The sequence below is a fragment of the Chlorocebus sabaeus genome, chromosome 11, assembly GCF_047675955.1.
Source record: "Chlorocebus sabaeus isolate Y175 chromosome 11, mChlSab1.0.hap1, whole genome shotgun sequence".
Lineage (NCBI taxonomy): Eukaryota > Metazoa > Chordata > Mammalia > Primates > Cercopithecidae > Chlorocebus > Chlorocebus sabaeus.
In genome coordinates, this window is record NC_132914.1 from 115,581,416 (window position 1) to 115,604,330 (window position 22,915).

Consider the following 22,915-nt stretch of genomic DNA (forward strand, 5'->3'; position numbering starts at 1 on the left):
ATCTGGGTGAGGAAGACAAGTGACAGCACCAAGATGAGGATCTACCTGGGCCAGCTTCAGCGCGGGCTCTTTGTAATCCGCCGACGTTCAGCTGCTTGACTTTCTGCAGTGCTCTTCTCTTGACCCTTTTTCTGGAGTGGGTTTTATTTTTTGTTTTGTTTTGTTTTGTTTTCTTCTTAATAGAAAAATGTTAACTTCCTGGGAATAGCTACTCAGCCTTGGAAATGGAGAGCACTGTCGTGGATTCCTTAAGACTTTTGTGGCTGGTCACTTCCAACTTTGTCAGTCTTTTCTGCCTCAACTTCTTCCAGAGATCGATCACCAGGAGACTATTTTACTTTCAGGAGTATTGGGGATTTGATTTACCTTCCTTTTGTTTCTTTATTTTTTGCTTATACTTGTTTTTGAAAACCTCTGAGTTTGAAGGGACAGCTGTTTCTATTAATTATCTTTAGGTCTCTCTATCATGGAGAAGAGCAGGAAGGGATACACTCTCCAGTGCATTTTCATGTTTTGAATCTGATTAGTGGATCACGTAGCTACTTTCCCCGTCGAGCCCAATTCACTATTTCCTCAGAAGCTTGGGGCAGAGGTCCTAGCAGAAGGAGATGAATTCTCCTGGCTCTCAGCCTTCTCGGACAAATAAATGCTTTGTGTGACATCTGGCGCACGCCATCCATTCCACTGGCTGAGTGATGGAAAACCTTGCCTGGGAGACTGACTATGTGCACTGAAGTAAATGGGTTTTGGGGAGGGGACATTTCATATTTATAATGTGCTGAAGGTACCATATTTTAAATGTTATTTAATGCAGGTGATTTATTCAAACATTTGTTCTAGCTTAAGCGGGAATAAGAAGTGGTCATTTCAGAAGTTTTCATTTGGAATTCCTTCCTCTCCCTTGTTCTCAAGTTGGCAGTAGTAGTAGGTGCTACAGGATGATTATCTGGGTACTCTCTTATGGGTGGGAGGTGAGTTTGATAGTGCAATAATCAGTGATCTGTAGACCCTCATGCACGATTCAAGTTTCACTCTTGTAGCTGATGCCATTATTGTACATTGGCCATTCCAAACCTGCGGAGAACTTTGTTGTCAGTTCCTGAGCACTCACAGCTTCATTTGGCCCAGGTTAAAGACAAGGAAAGCTCTGCTGTGGCTGCCTCTGAACTGACACCCTCCCTAATGAGTCCTGATGAAACAGCCTTTCCTACATCCTTCCCTCATTCCCATGATTGGAGAAATGATTCATTGAGTGATGAGTGTTGGGGTTTTCTATACTCGTGTTGCCATCTTGAGATGTTTAAACATTTGGGGGTTAGAACAACTGTTAGCATCTCTATGGGCAATCAGTAGAACTTACACATTCTAGGAAATCTTTCTTTGTAAGTAATTCATTTGATCTCAAGTGATTCTCTTCATGTTGTCTCTTGATGTACATACCCCATAGCAAGTTGGGGGCTGTGATGACAATTAGATCACCTTCTCTGAAGTTCTGGCTCTACAGAGACCAAACCTTACTGACTTGTACAAGACTTATACAGATAGATTTTTGTTTTAATTTATCTGTTTTTTCCTCTTTTTTTTTTCTGGTGTTGGAGTCTTATTTAGAAAACAGGATAAATGACGCTATTATCAAAAGTTGCCTGGGGTTCTGTGTTTCTTCTCTGCCCTCCAACCCCCGACTGCTATGATGTTTACTACAGTGAACCCAGCCCATTGTAAACACAGGCTTCACCTGTTCTTGTTTGTTAGCCTTGGCTGTGAGACAGGACTTCCCTGTCTTGAACTGTTACACATACGATGTGTATGTCATGTCGCATATCATGCAGCTGTTGGTTTTCATGTAGTGCCGTGTGGTGGAAATTAGATGTATTTCATGTATTTTTCCATTGAAGGTGGGGTTTTTCAGTGATCATGTGTTTTGTCCTAAACGGTATACCAAAGTTTGTTTTTATTGTTGAGGATTGTATTGATAACCACTGGGGTTCTGCATTGAAGCAGCAACAAGTTGCCTCTTTTTCTGGCCTTCTCTGGTGGGACCTCTGTGCTTTTGTGAAGCAACTATTTATTTGAAGACCAGGGTATGGGCACTTTTGCCTTCTCTCCTCTCTGACTTTTGAGGGTATTGAGGGCGCCCTTAGTCGTAGTCTCGACTCCACTACTGCCTTCTCGGTGTCCTCACAACCCTTAATTGGGCCTAGTGAAAATGGGGGCAGATGAGAAGTCCATTTGAGAATCAGCATAGTAAATTACATTTCTAATCCCAGAGGACTTAATCTTTTCTTTTGTCACCCCAGAGGTGAAAAATCAGCAGTTGAACCGTTCTGACAGGCCTCAGTGGTGACCAGGAACAGAAGCAGCCTTCCTGTTAGTAGATGGGGTTACTTCTCTGGTGGGCAGAAGCCTAACTAAAGGGGAAAACACACTTTGAGGTTTCTAGATGAGGAGGAGGTTAGCTTCTAGCTTGGGTGGCCATTATTCCAAAAGATCTTTGTCTCTCACTAGACCCCAGGGCACCAGATGAATTTCCAAGTTTAAACTATATCCTGCAAGTGATTACGTTGAATCAGACCATTCTGATCAAGAACCTGTGTATGTGTTGTGTTAGAGGCATCTGCCTCAAGTCTGTGTACAGTGTTTGCTGCGGGTGTGTTCCAATATTCATTTTCTCTCTGCTTGGAGGTTTTGTGTGTTCTCCTTCCCCCATGCCCTGCCTACCCCATTTTCCCTGAACCATGTCCTCTTGAATAATTTCCAGATGGATTTCTGTAGCCATACCAAAGCCAGGGTGTTTTCATTCATGCGGATACTAGTATTTATAGATGTCTGACTACCTAACTTAACTTTTCTTTTTGAACTTCTAACTGGGGCCAGTGTAAGATCGATCCCAGAGGCAGATCTGCAAATCAAGCTACATGTATTTGTGTATGAGACCCTGTGTTCAGAACTGGGTGGCTTTTCTAAGAAATATGGGGTTTAAAGTGGAGTTGACTGTATTTTTTAACCTAATTCTGGAGAGAGGATTGTATTTTTTACGGTTTTTTGGTTTTGGCTTCCTTCTAACGTTTCTTTAGCCTTGAATTTTTACTAAATAAATTTCCTCCTGATTAATTTTTTTTTTTTTTTCTCATCTGGGAATTTGAAATCTCGGTGCTTACTGTTACACCAATTTTTCCAAAGAGTTGAAATCACTTTAATGCCAGAACATGATAAATTTGCAGCCATTTCAAGCAGCTGGTAGTCTTTTTTATAACATCGTTAACGGGTACCATTAAATATTCTGAGAGGTGAATGTAAAATATAAAAGGTGTAGGGGTTTTTTTTAAAAAAAGAAAACAATAAACTTTCAAAGAGAAAACCAGCATAAAGTCTGTATTGTATCCATTGACTTGATAAGTGATAGAAATTTATTTTAGGTTTTTGATCCATTGCTTATGGGGAAAGGAAGTTAGGGCAGAGGAAGGGATATTCTAGGCATTTAATTCTCAGTGAAGAGTAAGATATAGAATCATGTCAAGCTAATACTCAGTTTTGTAAAGAGCGATCTAGGGGTGTTGACCCTTAAATGTTTGTGCACTCTCTTCTTGTTGCAGATAAAAGTAATTAAAAATCAAGTGAATAAAATGGATCTTAGGTGGAAAAACAACCTTGAAATAAACTTTCGATTGAGGATATTGTTCATTTGGTGCATGATTAAGGAGGATATTGTTCCTGGCTCTTGAGGTAGTGCCTACCAATCTTAACCAAACAGTGATGGTATTTGTGCTACTCCCGGGGTCAGCCGACAAGCCTGCGTGCTGCCACAGGTGACTGACCTGGCGGACCTGTGACCCAGTTGTGGCACCTCTTTGGGAAAGACTGCTTTATGTTTTAGATGATGGAGAGGGGTGGTTCCTGTTTTTAAAATGTTTGAATTATAACAGAAATGTGTGCAAGTTTTAATTGTAGAAGTTGTTGAAATCTCTCAAAGTGAATTCATCCATGTAACTATTAGAGCATCCAGATCAAGAAATAACATTCCCAGAACCCACAGGCCCCTTTGACTTTCAGCTACTCCTCCCGACTAGTTTTCTCTGTTTTAAGTACCTTAACCTTCAAGCTTTTGAGCTGCTTCCTTCCATGGCTGTTTTGGAAGAGCCAGGTACCTGGTATAGGCTAGGGATTGACCAGGAATGCTAAGAGTGGGCAGCAAAGGATATGACTAAATGGGGAGGGGAAAAACAGATTCAGGTCAGCCTGCTCACCCTCCCCATTGTTCCCAAGGCAAATGGGGCTTGCCCTTGATGTCATAGAGTCTGCCTTTTCCTGAGTACTTTGTATATGCCAGGCACTGTATTAAACCCCTCATGGGAGGCACTTTCTACTGATCTTCACAATCTTTGGAACAGTACTAACTCCCAAATTTAAGGCTGGCTCAATCTAAGCCTTGACTTAATTCTGGAAACCCAGAGCTCAGCACTGTGCCTCATACGTAAATACTGTGTAAATGTTAGCAAATGATGTTAGGGTATGATGTGCCAAGGCAAACTGGTGAGTAATAGTGCATGTTCTGGGTGCTGGGCGCTTCCCTTGTGTTACCTTGTTTAAGCCTCATAATAAATGAAGGGGAGAGTACACTGCTGCTCTCACCAGTATTTAATTAACCAATTATTATTTTGGTCACCCATGAAGCAAGTATCTCACCAGTTTTTAAAGAAGGAAACAGACTCCTTGAATTAGAGGAGGTGATTCTCCAAGGTCGCACAGTACGTAACAGTCTGGATTTAAAGTTTCCAAGCCAGGTTTTCCCCTAACCACTACACTTTGCAGTCCTTCCCCATCTTAATCTGTTAAAATTACATTCAACATTTCCACCTTTCTTCATGGCTTCCCTGGGAATTTTTTTTTTTTTTTTAATCTGCTTTCACCTACTATACACACATGCTCCCAGAGCAAAATGCTAGAAGTACAAACACTATTATTTGCCAGGACCCTTTCCCCTGCCTGATAACTCTGGGTTTCTCTCTCAGCAATATAGTTGAGAGTCATGGTGACCAGCCAAGAGCTTGCTTTCTATTGATCCTGCATGAATATAACCATCCTAAAAAGGAATGGGAACAGCTCATTTGTCTTGATGAGAACTGCTTCATCCAGTAAGCAACAGGAGAGCCTTTGGACGAAAACATGTATCGGTATTTTTTCAGATCACTTCCTCCCTCCCTGCCTTATCATCTATGGAGTTGGAGCCATTGAATTGGTTTCTGAAAATGTCAATGTGGAGTTGGCCTTCTGCCTCTTGATGCTCTGATGTTGGTGGACCTTTCCATGGCATGCCCTCCTGTAAAGGCACTGTAATGGAAGAATACCTCAGCTCCATGTCACCTGCCCTGAAACTGCTCAGTTCTAATTGGCGACCTGCTTACCAGCCAAACCGGGAGTGTGCAGTCTTTGGGCAGAGGCAGGATTGGAACCAATTTCTGGCCTCTTTGACTATCATTTGAGGAACTCCAAGCCCCATCCTTGGGAAGGCTAAGCACTTTTCCTGCTTTTAAAAAGCACCCGGTGGAATGAACTAGAAACACATCATTTCACTCCCTTTGGACATAATATGTATGGTGAGGAATACATTTGCTTTAGGAACTCTGGTGTTTACCAGAATAGATATTTTTGTGAATAACTGATTATTAAGACAAAAAGATAGGTTTAGGAGGATCCCTAGAGGAGAGAGGTAGATAAGAGACAGCATAGGTACCAAGATGCTTAATCCCTTCACTCATTTTCTCTAATCTGTGTTTACTCAATTCCCTGAAAGATACAGATCTATAAAATATTCACTTTACTGATACAAGAAGACCAATAACCTGAATCTTAGAGATTCTCTCCTATTTTTCAGAAGTCGGAGACTTAACAGTGTGTTGTGTTTTCCCGTAGGCTGATGCTCAGACCTGTTGGCATCACCTCTCTCTGCCGGTGGTGTGGACAGGCAGGGGGTAAAGTAGGTAGCATTCTCAGAGCCAGTCAGGAAAACAGTGCCCCAGGTCCTGGGAGTCAGCAATGCCGGTGCGGAACAAGCAGATACTGAACGCGGGAGTGTAGGACAGGTTAGCAAGCCCCTGCAGGTAATCAAGAATCCCCTTTATTTCACCACCGATTATTTTCATAAGTGTTCAAGTGTTGACTGAGATGCAGGGCGGCATTATGGCGAAGAACAAAAGCTTTGGAATCAGGATTTGAATCTGGCTTTACTGTTAAGCTGGCTAGGTGTGACCTTGGGCAACTTAATTTCTTTGAACTTCAGTTTCCTCATCTGCTAAATCATATCTACTTCAGATATGTTTGTGAGGATTCTAATATTAACACATACAGCCCCAATTTCCTTCTGGTAGGAATAAAATTTAAAAAAATATTTAAAACAGCACCTACTGTGCTAAGTATTTTGTTAACTCACTGAGTCCTCGTAACAATCCTATGAGGTAGCTACAGTTATAGTCCTCGTTTTGTAATTGAGGAAATGGAGAAACACATTAAGTAACTTGCTCAAGGTCACACAGCCAGTAAATGGCAAGCCAGGATTCAGAGCCTGGGCAGTCTCGCCAGAGTCGCTGCCCTTATTCACCTTGCTGTACTATGAGGAGTACGTAACACAGGGTTGGACATGGTTACTGCCAGTCTATGGAGACTGTCCCTACCATTGCAGATGCTGTGGCCATTTGTATACTTCCTCTCTTTGGATGGTAGTCTTGAGTACCAGATCCTAAGCGATCAGAACCATTTCAGGAAAGCTACTTTAGCTAGCAGCAGACTACGAAGGTAAAGCTGCTGGCTTTAGAGACCATGCTCAGCATCACCTACAAATGGGTGGGGACTGCCCCAGGTGCAGGGGTGAGAAGGACTCTGAGGCCCAAGTTCCAGTATAGCAAGAAACAGAGGCCCAATCAGTTTTTTCTGCTGTGAGCAAGGGAGCCCATTTAGTGTTCCTGATTTAGTTTGAGCCCTTCATTTGAAGATGAAAGCAGCTGCAGCCCAGGGATGTTAAATGACTTTCCCGTGGTCTTAGGGCTCTAGTCAGTACTACAGCTGGAATACGGTTGGGACAATCATTTGAGGACCTCTTTATGCCAGGCTGCGTGCTGGAAAGCATAGTGGACAGCTCCTGGGATGTGAGACTTTTCAGGACTAAAACCAGAAAGTCCCAGGCACACTGGGATGGAAATACCTTAACACTGCCATGGTTTCGTGGGTTCATTTTTGTCTCTGTCTGTACCTGCACAGCGGAGGTGATGAAGGCCCTGAGTTCATCATCATGGCCTAGCCACTTATTAACCCTGGGACATATACTTAATCTCTATGTGCCTCAGTGTTAGGATATTCCCATCCCAGTGTGCCTGGTTCTTTCTGGTTTTAGTACTGAAAGTCTTGTATCCCAGGAGCCCCGTCAGACTGGGGCAAGCTGGGACAGTTGCTCACCCTACTCAGTTTCCACTGTAAAATGGGGCTGACAACTGCTACTTTTTCACAGATTTGATTTGAGGGTTAAATACTTTATTATGGATTAAGTACTTAGAAATAGTGTTTGGGACATAGTTTTTTCTGTGTGTGTGTGTGTATATACACACATGTACATATGTGTGTAATATATATTACACATATGTACACATATACACATTATACATACACACATTTTTAGAGATGGGGTCTCACTATGTTGCCCAGGCTGGAGTGCAGTGGCTATTCGCAGGTACCATCATGGCTCACTGTAGCCTCAAACTCTTGGCCTCAAGCAATCCTCCTGCCTCAGCCTCCCAAGTAGCTGGGACTAAAGGCAATACATATTTATTTTTCCTTGTTATTCTTGTTTTCATTATTATTTGGAACAAAGTGTTTCCACCACAGAATGGGTCCCTGGAAATCTTCACTCTTATCCCAAACAAGACAGGGAACTTTGCCATGATCATCTTTTGGTCACCTGCAGCCAATTGTTTGAAGTGTTTCTTCATCTGCTTGAAATAGTAAATAATCGTAAGCTTGAGGAACACATTCATCATTGCATTCAATTTGAAAACCATTTATTGAATTTTACTGCATGTCAAGTAGTGTTCTAGGCTCTTTCGAGGGATTCAGAGAAAGCTAGGCAGGCCTTGAGTGGTGTCTGCGACCAGGAATGGGAATTCCATACAGAGGAAATGGCTTGAGCAAAAAGACAAATAGTAGCGTGTGTTTAACATACATCACAAGCCTTGAACCTTTTTTTTTTTTTTTTTTTTTTAAGACAGAGTCTCGCTCTGTTACCCAGGCTAGAGTGCAGTGGCACAATCTCAGCTCACTGCAACATCCACCTCCCAGGTTCAAGTGATTCTGCCTCAGCCTTCTGAGTAGCTGGGATTACAGGTGCCACCACGCCTGGCTAATTTTTGTATTTTTAGTAGAGATGGTTTCACCGTGTTGGACAGGCTGGTCTCGAACTCCCGACCTCATGATCCACCCGCCTCAGTCTCCCAAAGTGCTGGGATTATAGGTGTGAGCCACCATGCCTGGCCACAAGCCTTGAGCTTTAAAACCAGTTTGCTCCCTATTTGGTTATCTTTTTGCCCTTTCCCATCGAGGACTCGCCTTCTTTTCCATTCTGCCTCTCTCCTTTCTTCTCCCCACTGTGCCCACCCTGCTTGCTCTTCTTCCCCTTTCTGTCACCAGTGCGGTGGTGGCTCATGGCTGTCCCGCAGTGACACTTTTCAATTTCACACTTACATGCTCCTGAAAGTGTTCATAAACTGACTCATATGTAAAACCAATAAAGGACAACAGCACACATTCCTGTTAGACAGTAATTTTACCTGACTCCCTTTCTCCTACTTTGATCAGTCCTCTTCTCTCAAACATGGTCCTTTGACCTTCCGAGAAGTGAAAGCTTATGGGAATCCAAGCATAGTGGAGCCCTGCAGGGATATTAGGAAGGAATAAGGGCTGACATTTATCGAGCACTTATGACGTGTTTGGGTGAGGGCTAAGTACTTTTCATTATTGTATTTAATATACTAAACTGCCATGTGATGTGTGTCTTCGTGATTCCCGTTTTACAGATGATGAAAGTGAGGCTTGAGGAGGGACGTGTTCACCTCTGCACCACGTTCACACATTCCCTTTCCCCCGTGGCTTCCCTCATCCTAATATAGATGGCCAAAGCATAAAGCACCCTTAGTTGTCATCTCAGCCAACCCCTTCCATTTTTTGCCTCTGGAAACAGACGCAGAGAAGGGAAGGAACTTGCCTGAGATCACACAGCTGATTAAGGGTAGAACAGAATCTAGAACTCAGTTCTTGCAACTCTCAATTCAACAATCTAAATGGAGAAAAGAAATCCAGTTGTGAGACTCAGAGGCAGGGGCTTGAGACAGGTTTGAATTTGGATTGAACTCTGCTGCTTACAAGCTGTGTGAACTTAGGCAAATCATGTAACCTCTCGGGGCTCCAGTTTCCTCATCTAGAAAGTGGGACTGATAATGTAAGGTTTATTGTCAAGATTAAATGAAGTCGTGGAAGCAAAACGATACAATAACTATTGTGTTTCAAACAAACTGTAGGTCACTTGAGTGCTTTAGAAAATATAACCTGACCAGGTGTGGTGGCTCACACCTGTAACCCCAGCACTTCGAGAGGCTGAGGTGGGAGGATCACTTGAGCCCAGGAGTTTGAGACCAGGCTGGGAAACATGATGAAATCCTGTATCTATGAACATTATCCAGGCGTGGTGCTGAGTACCTGTAGTCCTAGCCATTCAGGGCCTAGCCACTCAGGGCCTGCATACCTGTAGTCTTAGCCAGTCTTGATCCTGGGAGGTCAAGGCTGCAGTGAGCCATGATCGCACCACTGCACTCCAGCTTGGGAGACACAGTGAGACCCCATCCCCAAAACCAAACAAAAAGAAAGTGTAGCCCACACTGTTGACTGCCCGCGCTGGGTGGGCATGGTTATCGCGGGGATTGCCTACCCCAACTCATGCCCCACCTGCTCAGGCAGGTCCCATTGTGCCTCAAGGATAAGCCCATCGTGAGCTTCCAAGGGTATGCCATCCAGGAAAGGCCAACAGAAGCCATTAGTCAAGTGGCTTGACTAGTTCAAGACAAGCAGATCTCCAGGCATCTGTTCTGCACCTTGTTAACCTTCTCACCAGAGAAGAGTTTGAATTGCTGGCCATCTATCTGAGTGTGTGGAGATACCCACTGGATTGTGAGCCAGAGAGGACAGGGACTGGGTCTTTCTGTTTTTCCTCCAAATCTCCCAACACGAGTACATTGTAGGTGTCCATTGAGTGCTTGCTAAATGAAGGAATGGTTAGCTACTGCCTCCTACTTCTCATGGCAAGATATCAATATCTTTCTAAAATCATAGTAATATGAAGGCTATCCAGAAAGTCAAAAGGTTCCACAAAGTTGGCCACAAAATAGAGTAGCCCTCTGCTCTCTGCTTTATTTCCCCCTCCCAGAGATTATTTTATCTCTTTTGGCTGATTATTTTGGTAACTAGTATCTATTTCTAAGTAGTCTGCTTATTTCAGTTCCAGGCGTTATCTACTAAATTCTCACTGTGGGGTCATCCTTTGCTCTCCCAGTATAGTTATTTCAGGATTTTGATTAGGTCAGTATTCAACGTTTATGTTATTATGACTATGTAAATGCTAGTCGGAGCTGGGCCGTGTTGTACACTGTGATTGCTTTATCTTGACAGCTTTTCCCCTCAGGAGTTAATAACTGTCTTTTTTTTTTCCTTTTTGTTGTTTGCTTAGTTTTCTATGTACTTATTACTAATTCGACCTTAAACTCTTCACCAAATGTCCAAATTCTCCCCCTAAGGCATTCTGATGCACCAGCTATTCCATCAATTTTGTTACCTTGAAAAAGCTTCCTCCTTGAGGACCCCAACTTGCTCTGCACTGGACTGGTTCCTCCTGGCGTGGCACACAGCTGTCACTCTGGAGTTCCTGCACCACCATGCTGGAGCTCCCCTATCCCTTCTTTGGGTTTGAATCTTTCATTTTTTGTTTGTCTTCCTGTTTCTCTACTTTACTCCCCCATTTTGTTAAAGCACATTTCCGGCCACTTCCCAAGCAAGACTGAAAAGACTTTCATTCTTTATTCTTCTAAGTGCTTGGCACTTAAAGTATATTTTAACCACCTCATTCCTTCCTTCAGTTTCATTTCATTTCCTCTTGCTGTTCATTCATGATTGTTGGCATTCTCCACTGTCAGTCTTAAGACGCAGATGTTTGCATGTCTGTGTTTAATCTGCTTTCCATCCACTAAAATTTGGTTGTTTCTTCTGCAATGCCCTTTATTTTGGTGGGTTTAATTCTAGTCTGGACATTTTTCTTCAAGATTTTGAAGACATTGTTTTATTGCTTTTAGCTCCCAATGTTGCCCTTGAGAAGTCTGAAATTTTTCTGCTTATTGATTCTTCTGGATGACTTCTTAACATCTCTGGAAGCCCATAGCATTCTCAGTGTTTTGAAGTTTCATGATGATGGGCCTTGGTGTGGGCCCACTGTGCTAAGCAGTTAGGAGGTTTTTCTTTCTTTTTATCATCTGGAGAGAATCAGTGCTTATGAGGGTTTTTCATTTCTGAAAATGTATGCCCTTATATTCTGGGGGAGGAATATATATATAATGTGATAGCCAGCCTCCAAATGGCTTCCAGTGATCCTGTCTCTGGTAGTCACACCCTTGTGCAGTTTACCCTTATATTGGACCGGGGTTGATCTCTCTGACCAATAGCCTGCAGCAGAAATGATAGTATGTCCCTTCTGAGATAGGGGTATGAAAGATAGTGCAGTCTTGGATGACTTGCTTTGGGAAATGCCAGCGACCATGTTGACCAGCCTTGTAGGAGGCCCGTGTGGCAAGAAACTGAGGACTCCTGCCAATATCCAGCTGGTAACTGAGGCTTCTTGAAGCCCTGTGAGTGAGTCACGCTGAAAGTGGATTATCTAGGCCCAGTCAAGCATTCAGATGAAACTGCAGCCCTTGCCAACAATGTGACTGCAACTTCACCGGAGACCCTGAACCAGAACTATCCTATTAGGCTGCTCCCAGATTCCAGACCCTCAGAAATTGGGTAAGATAAAAAATATTGTTATTATAAGCTGCTGAGTAATTGGGCCAATTTGCTATGCAGCCCTGGATAACTAATGTAATGGATAATTATATTTTCTCTGTTCTTGTATTCAAAAATTTCTGTTACTTGGATTTTATATTTCCTACAACAGTCTTCATATTTTCTTTTATCTCTTATTTTCCATCTCTTGGTCTTTTTACTCTACATTCTGTGAGATTTTCTGAATTTTATTTTCTAACCCTTCTGAGTTTTACCTTTGTTCTGGCATTTACAATTTTTTTCTAAGAGCTATTTTTATTACCTGATTTTTATACTCTCTTTTTTTTTTTTTTTTTTTTTTTAAATAATAGTATCCTATTCTAGAGTTCCTTAATCCAGAGACTCTTTATTTTACTCTCTCTACAGAAGAAACCTCTAGTATTTTGCCAGGTTAGGATCCAGGCAGTTTTGCTGTGTGAAGTAGGGAACAAGGGATCTGAGAGCCTCTTAAACTGAATTTAAACCAACCCCTTTGCTTCCCCTTCCATGTCTCGAGGTCCCTGGTGCTGCTAATCTGTGATTCTCAGTTTTCTCCACTGTCAGCTTAAGATTCAGCTGTGTTTTTAAAATTTACATCCAGCTTCTACAATTTTTTTCTCTCCAATTTCTTTATTCTGGTGGGTTTAATTCTAAAAAAAGAAAAAAAAAACCTTTTTTTTTGTGGGATTTCATGGAAAAGGGGAAAACAGATATGTATATTTAACCAAGACTTTTTTTTTTTGAGATGGAGTTTTGCTCTTGGTTGCCCAGGTTGGAGTGCAATGGCAGTGCAATTATCTCGGCTCAACTGCAACCTCCGCCTCCCAGGTTCAAGCAATTTTCCTGCCTCAGCCTCTCAAGTAGCTGAGATTACAGGTGCCCACCACCACACCTGGCTAATTTTTGTGTTTTTAGTAGAGATGGAGTTTCACCATGTTGGTGGGGCTGGTCTTGGATTCCTGACTTCAAGTGATCCGCCCGCCTCAGCCTCCTAAAATGCTTACCCAACACTTTTTACCTCAGCTGTCATGCCACACCTGCTCCCACCTCTCTTTGGTACTTTCTGTGATTCATTGACTATCTCATAGTCACCATGGTTCTGAGGTCATGGTCTTTGAATAATTACAGTGGGAACATTAGTAGGCCATTTCCAAATAATCGGTACATCCTTACTTATTGCAAAGCTGCTGACTTGTGCCTGAAGTTACGTCAATGGCCTTTAACTGCAGACTTTGATTTCAGAGCTGAGTGTCAAGATTTAAGAAAAGAAATTTACATACCTGCACCTTGAAGGTCTGAATGTCTGTATATAACACAATGCCTGTAGGTTTATATGCATATATATGGAATACACACATCTCAAAAATAAGCTTCTTGCCAAACAAAACCCACCTTTGGACTGTGGGTGAATTGAGAAGCATGAAAAATGTGTAGCCTAAAGTATATTTAAATATTCATGACGTCTTCAAAGCAGAGCTGTTGGGAAGACTAAGCCACCTGGAACACAGCTGTGATAGCACAATGAGGCCTTCTGAAAAATCAGTCTCATGCAGTGCTGGGAAGAATATTTGGAGGTGACCGAGTCAGACCCCCTGCTGTCACTGTAATAAAAGCTATTTTGGATTTGCCATGTCCATTATTAGTGAGATTAGATTAATATTTAGAAAGTGTCTTCCTGTCTTAAAGATAATTGTATTTTGAATTATACAACTTATGTGGGGCAACAAATTTCATTTGTTTACTGCTTATCCTTGCAATATGATTTTTAAGAATGGCAGTTATGTGGCACATTTGCCATTACTCTTCCCCCTTGTACCCATGGCAGACATTAGTAATTAATCATGGCCATCATTTCCTCTAGGCTCAGATGTGAGATATCAGAATCCTTTTCCATGCATGTTCCTGGAAGCCACTGAGAATTGACTGGGAAGTGGGGAACACACCACATGAAACATACATGCCATTTCTGGTTGGGTTTTTTATCCCCAACCTCAGTTGAACAGGCTTCAGTTCACATTGTTTTAGCCAAAACTGATTTATGCATTGTGTTTTCAGAACAGATTAGGGTAGATTTGTGTGTGTGTGTGTGTGTGTGTGTGATGAAAATAACCTTAGTAATTTTGTTTTTGTTTTGGTAACTCAGAACAACTCACACCCCCTGATTGTCCTGATTTTTTATTTAAATGCTGAGTTTAAGTGCTTGTGCTGGTTTCTTGAACTGAACAGCACACTTTACGTTTATTCTATTACATGTCATTGTCTTTTTATTCTAAGCAAGGGGTCAGCAAATTATGGCACACAGGCCAAATCTAACTCACCACCTGTTTTTGTAAATAAAGTTTTATTGGAACATAGCTACTTCCCTTACTTTGTGCATTATTTATGTCTGCTTTTGCACTACAAGGGCAGAGTTGAGTAGTTGCAACAGAGACTGGCCCACAAAACTGAAAATATTTACTATCTGACCCTTTACAGAAAAAGTTTTCTAATGTGGTTCTAAGTTATCACTTAAGCCTCTTTTGATCCTCAACTTTACCCAGTATTTTCTCCGTGTACACTAAACTTATTTGCTAACCCACTTAATTATACTTCTTTCCAGCCTACCGTTCTCCATTTTGTTTACTGGTTCTCCCAAGCAATGTTAAATACACTGTTGCCATTCAGATGTACTAGTAATAATACTCCTATTTATTGAGCAGTTCTTATGGGCCAGGCAGTACTAAGCACACTACATAAATTAAGTGAGCAAAAATGTAAGCTAATTGCTTGGCATAATGTCTGGCATATGGTAAATACTGATTATTATCTTTAATTTTTACAACAGCTCTATGAAAGGGTGAGTATTACTAAATAAAGAGTTTAAGTAATTTACCCAGGGTAGCTGAGCTGCTAAGTGATAGAACTACATTCCAACTCAATTTGGACTGGTTGTAAGACTTGTGACCTTTCTGTTAAACCTTACTGTCTTTTTTCTGCCATATTTTCCAGGCTTACCAGTCTAGTAATCTGTCAAATGATTATATAAATATGTAATTATATAAATGTACAATATATGTAGTTGTGTTAGGGGTGGCAAATATCCAGGTTACTGGTGGTGAATTCATATGGGTCTGCAGCAACCTCAGTTCTTGCCGCCTCAGAAGAAAGAATTCGACGGAGGGCCATAAGGCAGAAAGAGTCAGGCAAATTTCAGAGCAGGAGTGGAAGTTTATTTTAAAAAACTCTAGGAAAGAAAGGAAAGTACACTTGGAAGAGACCCAGGCGGGCACTTGGGAGGTCAAGTGCCCATTTAACCTTGATCCTGGGACTTTATAGGGTGGCCTACTTCCAGCATCTCTCACCCCTTTCCTTTCATTCTTTCCGCATGTGCGGTGCCCTCCTCGCACTTGGGAGGTGAGCATGCGCAGTGTGTTTAAGCAGTTGTATGCATGCTCACCCGAGGCTTTCTTCCCTTTGCCTGTGAAATGCCCCTGAAGGTCATATTTCACCATTTTGCCTCTTAATGCAAATGCTCGAGCCCATTTGCTTAATCCTGAAAGCTGCCGATGACCAATTTCAGATGTTTTTATCTATTGGGAATCGCTGGTGCCGGCTGTGACCTGTTATCATTTTCGTGTGACAACTGCTAGACAATCAGGAAACTGCCAAGCTATCACCTGATGGTCGTCTGACATTCCTGGTGGGTGGGGGGAGCCCTCTCTTGCCTTGCTCATACCTGACCAGCTACCTATTGTAACAGTTGTATATATGTGTAGTACAGTGGATTATCTCAGATCTTCCTTTAAAAATGGCCAGGTTCGATATTGTTCCTATTTTATAGATAAAGAAACAGGCTGAGAGAATGTCATACAGTTCATAAGCTGTTTGCTGGTATAATTCAAAGTTTGTGTAATTAAAAATACTTTATACCACACTGCTGTGATAAACAACCATGATCCGTGGCTGAGCTGACGTTCATTCAGCAGTTTTTACAGTATACATTTATAGAGTACCTACCCTATACCAAGTCCTGTGCTCAATCCATGCTATTTTTTTTTTCTGTAGGAATCCCCCCTTCTCTGCACTTTTGCCTTCTATGGTTTCAGTTATCTACTATTAGCCATGGTCCAAAAATATTACATGGAAAATTCCAGAAATAAACCATTCATAAGTTTTAAATTGTGCACTGTGCTGAGTAGCATGACGAAGTCTTGAGTTGTCCTGTTACTTCCAGCCCAAGAAGTGAATCATTTCTTTGTCCAGCATCTCCATCCTGTAGACACTACCCACCCATTAATCATTTAGTAGCTACCTTGGTTATCAGATTGACTGTTGAGGTATCGCGGTGATGGTATTCATTATTTTACTTTTAGTAATGACCCCAGAATGCAAGAGTAGTAATGCTAGCATATTGTTATAATTGTTTTATTAGTAGTTATTGTTAATTTCTTATTGTGCCTAATTAAATATAATATGTATATATGAAAAAACTTAGTACATACAGGGTTTGGCACTATACAACGTTTCAGGCATCCACTGGGGGTCTTGGAATGTAGCCTCCTTGGATAAGGGGGGCTACTGTATAGTGAATTCCTTTCCTAAGTGCCCATAAACTGTCCATCTAATGTTTGTTTTTTTCATTTAGTGTATTTGGTAACAGATGTTTTGGGTTACATTATCAACCCTTCTAATGAATTTCAAATCCTACCTGTTTTGCACCTCAATTTCCCCACCTGTGAAGTGGGAACGATAGTATCTGTTTTCACATCTTCTAATTCTCTATGTTCGGGAGACCTTGAACAAGAGGGTTTACATTAAACAGAGGTAGCACAGTGGCAATCTGGGGGTAGGATCCAACCCAGAGATTTTTGGGCTTACGCAGTGAATTTTAAGAAATAGAATTAATTTAAAAAGTTTAAAATGGAGAGATGTTTGAACTTTTCTTGAGTAATTAGATAACCTTGCAAGACTGGGCTTGTCTCACGTGGACACCATGGGCTAGAGGAAGCTTCTTTCTTTAGAGCACAAACTCTCCTGTTACCCATCTCCATCATGCCTATTGTCTTCGCCACATTGAAGCCATGTCACTTACTGTTTTAAATGTCCCATTTTAGTCATTTGCTCTACTGTCTGGTCTTTGTAGACATTTGAATTTGAACATTCAATCAGGAGAGATTTCAGCTGGGCATAAGAAAGAACCTCATCAACAAGATGAAATAAACGTGCTTTACAACCTTTTGAACTGACTGGATGGAAAAACCTTAATTCCTTGATTCTATGTAATTTTTTTTTTTTTTTTTTCCAGAGAGTCTCGCTGTGTCACCCAGGCTGGCATGCGGTGGTGCGAGCTCAGCTCAACGCAACATCTGCCTCTGGGGTTCAAGCGATTCCCATGCCTCAGCCTCCCAAGTAGCTGGGACTACAGGTGCGTGCCACCCACCACATCCGGCTAATTTTTGTATTTTTAGTAGAGACAAGGTTTCGCCATGTTGGCCAGGCTGGTTCTGAACTTCCGAACTCATGTGAACCACCCGCCTCAGCCTCCCAAAGTGCTGAGATTACAGGCGTGAGCCACGGCGCGCAGCTGATTTTATGTATTTTAAAGGAACTTAACTTTAAATCCGAACAGTACATTTTAAATAAAAATAAATGAAAGAAAAGCTGTTTTTAACATGCATATACATCAGTATAGACTGTGATGCCCACCTGCTTATTGAGGGCAAAATGTTAACTCTATGAGGCTGCTAAGGAATTACATACAAATTCCAGCTGGTCTCACTGAGAAGGCCCTGGGTACCTTGGACAGTGCACCACCATCACCAGTTCTTTTCTGAGTTTGCTCTCCTGCAGGAGAAATACTTTATTTTGTATACTCGCTTAAAGTCCAACTAACTCTGGACTCTTATTTTTAAAACAATTGTGTCTCTGATAAAGGGGACTAGAGGCCGGGCGTGGTGGCTCACGCCTGTAATCCCAGCACTTTGGGAGGCCGTGTCCGGCGGATCACGAGGTCAGGAGAATGAGACCATCCTGGCTAACCCCGTGAAACCCCATTTCTACTAAAAAATACAAAAACAAAAGTAGCCAGGCGAGGTGGCGGGTGCCTGTAGCCCCAGCTACCAGGAGGCTGAGGTGGGAGAATGGCGTGAACCCGGGAGGCGGAGCTTGCCGTGAGTCGAGATTGCGCCGCTGCACTCCAGCCTGGGCGACAGAGAGAGAGACTCTCAAAACAAAACAAAACAAAAAAAAAGTGGCGGGGGGGGGGCGGGGTGGGGACTAGAAAAGAATGGATAATTCTGCCAAAATGTCAATTCTTCTGGACATTTTATTTCCTTTATGCCCTTTTTTTTTGGTTTATTGACTGCCTATTTTCAAGGACTGGTGGTGCAGGGGTTTATTTCTTCTTCCTGAAAGCTACAATGCATTCACTCTTTGCTTTCTGCATTGCTGTTATTAACAATGCCTGACCATCGTGAGTGGTCAGTAATGCTCAAAGAACGCATGCCTGCTTTCCTATGGTGATAGTTACAGTTACTCATCTCGGTCACAAAGAACATGGTCCTGATGGGAAAGGAGTAGAGTGTTTGATCCCTTTCTAGAAAAGTGTGTTTTGTTTGGGTTCTCTGAAGTAGGCTACATCTACTTCCCTGACAGTTTCCCAAAACCATCAGCTTTGTTTATGAGCAGGATGAGTGAAATAAGAGAATCAGGCCTGGCATCCCTCCCTACTCTCAAGACATACACACACACACACACACACACACTGCAGTTTGAAGTGTACTTCTCACGAAACACACAGCTCATGTTAGGCACCAGTCATTCCTTGAGTCCAGGACCTTGCCCAGGCTTTACATTTCACAAACATCCTTTGGCAGCAAAGCAAACAGCAGTTAGATCTTGTGGGGCTAAGCAGAAATCTCTTTCCCCAACCATACCATTCCATATTAATATGATTTCTCCTTTGAACCCTTAGCACTTGCTCTCTGTACTACTCACTTGACAGGTAATCATGCGCATCTCTTGTTTTGTTATTTAAATCTGGTATTTAACCTTTTCTCTGTTAGTGTCTTTATCTCCCTATGGGATCATAGCAAATTGAATATAAAGAAAGGTAGATATTAACATGATTTCCTGTACATAATAAATCTGTTCCTTAGTTCAGGTTACCCTAAAAAGTATGCCTCAAGACAAGGACAAATAGACAATTTGGGGTCTATTAATTGATTTAGAGGGTGATCCCACATAAGTTGGTGAGGAAGTAGGAAAGTGAGACAGGCAAAGGAAGGACAGAAAAGGATGTGACAGAAAGTGAGTTACCTCCTGTGGGCAACAGGGCACAGTTCTGCTGGGGACCCTTTCAGACAGCTCTGTCCAACAGAACTATAGTCATGCACCGCTTCATGATGGTACGGTATGAGAAATGCATTGTTAGCTGGGTGCAGGGGCTCACACCTGTAATCCCAGCACTTTGGGAGGCAGAGATGGGTAGATCATTTGAGGTCAGGAATTTGAGACCAGCCTGACCAACATGGTGAAACCCCTACTAAAAATATTTTAAAAATTAGCTGGGTGTGGTGTGCACGCCTGTAATCTCATCTACTGGGGAGGCTGAGTCAGGAGAATCGCTCGTACCTGGGAGGTGGAGGTTGTAGTGAGCTGGGATTGTGCCACTGCACTCCAGCCTGGGTGACAGAGTGAGACTCTGTCTCAAAAATAATAATAAGATAATTTTAAAAATGCATTGTTAGACGATTTTGTCGTTGCATGAACATCACTGAGTGTACTCACAAACCTAGAGGGTTCCGCCTACTACACCTAAGCTATATGAGGTAGCCTCTTGCTCCTAGGCTGCAAACCTGTGCAGCGTGTTTCCGTACTGATCACTGTAGGCAATTATAATGGTAAAGATTTATATATCTAAACATAGCTTACAAAAAGTACAGTAAAAATACAGTATCATAACCTATGGAAGCACTGATGTATATGCAGGCTGTCGGTGACTGAAATGTTGTTATGCAGTGTATAACTGTAGAATGCAAGCCACAAATGCAAGCCACATGTGTAGTTCTAAATTCTCTTTTTCTTTTTTTTTCTTTCTTTTTTTCTTTTTCTTTTTTTTTTTTTTTAGACGGAGTTTCGCTCTTGTTGCCAAGGCTAGAGTGCAATGGCGCGATCTCGGCTCAGTGCAACCTCTGCCTCTCAGGTTCAAGCAATTCTCCTGCCTCAGCCTCCCAAGTAGCTGGGATAACAGGCACCTGCCACCACGCCCTGCTAATTTTTGTATTTTGTATTTTTAGTAGAGATGGGTTTTCACCATGTTGGCCAGGCTGTTCTTGAACTCCTGACCTCAAGTGATCCACCCGTCTCGGCCTCCCAAAGTGCTGGGATTACAGGCATGAACCACTGCACCCAGCCTAATTCTAAACTTTGTAGTGGCCACATTTAAAAAGTAAAATGAAATAGATGAAATTATATATTTTATTTAGCCTAATATATCCAAAATATGACTTTAGCATGTAATCAATATAAAAATTGTAAGTGAGATATTTTACATTTCTTTTTCACACCAAGTCTCTGAGATCTGGTGCATTTTTTATTTTATTCTTGTCAATTTGGACTAGCCATATTTCAAGTGCTCAATAGCCCCTTGTGGCTAGTGACAACTCTATGGAACAGAACAGCTCTAAGGGACACTAGAAAAACAGCACAGGGTTGTCTCAGAATGGGGAATGTATTTATTGGCCAATACCTGTTCCTAATTGGTTAAGTGTCACTCTTGGGAACATTATCTCCCAGGCACTTCTAGTTCACCCTGTGGCAGAAAACATCCTCAGGTAGAGAGACACAGGAGGCCATAACCATGGACAGGAAATGTCTACAGGTGACCTGGTGTATTAGTCCATTTTGATGCTGCTGATAAAGACATACCTGAGACTGGGTAATTTATAAAGAAAAAGACTCACAGTTTCATGTGGCTGGGGAGGCCTCACAATCATAGCGCAAGGTGAAAGGCAGGTCTTACATGGCAGCAGGCAAGAGAGAATGAGAGCCAAGCAAAAGGGGAGACCCCTTATAAAACCATCAGATCTCATGAGACTTATTCACTACCACAAGAACAATAGCGGGGAGACCATCCCCATGATTCAGTTATCTCCCACTGGGTCCCTCTCACAGCACAACATGTCAGAATTATGGGAGCTACAATTCAAGATGAGATTTGGGTGGGAACACAGTCAAACAAACCATTTCACCTGGGATATGGGCAGAGCTCGTACAGTTTCTGCTGTAATCTTTACAATCCTTTTTTTTTTTTTTTGAGACAGAGTCTTGCTGTTACCCAGGCTGGAGTGCAGTGGCACAGTCTCAGCTCGTTGCAACCTCTGTCTCCCGGATTCAAATTCAAATGATTCTTGTGCCTCAGCCTCCTGAGAAGCCAGGAAGCCGAGATTACACGTGTCCACCACCACACCCAGCTAATTTTTGTGTTTTTAAGAGAGATGGAGGATGGTCACGTTGGCCAGGCTGGTCTCAAACTTCTGACCTTAGGGGATCCACCCAGCTTGGCCTCCCAAACTGCTGGGATTACAGGTGTGAGCCACAACACCTGACTTCTGCTGTAATCTTAAATAATTATGTGTTGGTTGATTGAAAAACTTCTGGATTCCTGCCATGGCAGCCTTTTCACCTTAGTTTTGGACTCAGCATTAAAAGACTGCCATACGTGGTTGTGGAGGCTGAGCACTATGTAACTCTAGGGGGCACCACTCACCTAGGCTTCTTACACTGAAGTATGCATGGCACCCTTAAAGTTACCCAGGTACCCTAAAGTTACCTGCACAACTCCTCTTACCCTTTGGCTATTACAAAGCTTATCACTTTGGGGAAAGAGTAAAGGATTGATGGAACAGACATATTCACTTGGGCTTAACTACAATATTCTGTCTTTTAAGGGTCACTAAACATTTTAAGCACCTGCCACCATTTCCCTGCAAAGCCAGCATCATGAGTAATCAGCAGAAGCCAGCACCTCCAGGGCCCTGCAATCACTCTGAAGGAGTCGGCTTCACGCCCGCTGCTAATTTTAGCTTGCAATCTACAAAGGTTTTCAATGAGTCTTTTTGCCAAGCACTCTTACAGACATGGCTTGAAAGTGTCTCGCCCAGGCTGGAGCTGGGATCTAGGTGAAAACAATATATGTGATCCAGAGCATTCTGCCCAATGGAAGCCTTCCCCATTGCCCCTGCCTGAGCCCTTCTATCTCTACTCAGCTTCCTTACCACGATCACCCACAAGGTGTCTGGGCTGTGAGAGTCAATGAATTCTGGATGCCCAAGTTCAGTCATGCTGTCACAAAGGGGCTCTGAGTTGACTTCACTCCAGTTTCATTTATTCTTCTGTGGCGAGTGACAAGTCATGCAAGTAAAATCAAATTGGTGTGATTGATAGCATCTAGAAAAAAAATTCAGAGCAGTTTGCGGAAAGGAATCATAGAATTAATTGAATACAGAATTGGAAAGCAACTCAGAAATCATCCCAACCATTTCCTGTTCCAGATGATGAGTTGAAGGATCAGAGGTCAGGGTGCTCACTGAGGGACATATAGTGGGTTAGTGGGAGAGGACCAGCGTCCTCTATGGAAGAGACTATGTCTGCCTCCCCAGTACATTGTATCTGGCACATGGTTAGCATTCAACAGATGTTTATGGAATGAGTTTATGCATTTGTATAACATTCAGGTTACCAAGAGGCCAAAACTATATAATTTTTTTCCTGTATCATGTCATGAGCATTTGTTGTTTTTGCAAATCCAGCATCTATTAGCCTTCCTGCTTAT

The 22,915-nt window shown here is 42.3% G+C and overlaps 1 protein-coding gene across 1 annotated transcript in view; it reads left to right on the forward strand.

The window, feature by feature from the left end:
- The window catches only part of SUDS3 (SDS3 homolog, SIN3A corepressor complex component), a 76,705-nt gene that overhangs the window by 39,252 nt on the left and 14,538 nt on the right, over window positions 1-22,915 (forward strand). Inside the window, exon 12 of the mRNA XM_008004891.3 lies at window positions 1-22,915. This exon is cut by the window's right edge and continues 14,538 nt beyond it. Within this exon, the coding sequence (XP_008003082.2) occupies window positions 1-99 (99 nt within the window). The 3' untranslated portion in view covers window positions 100-22,915.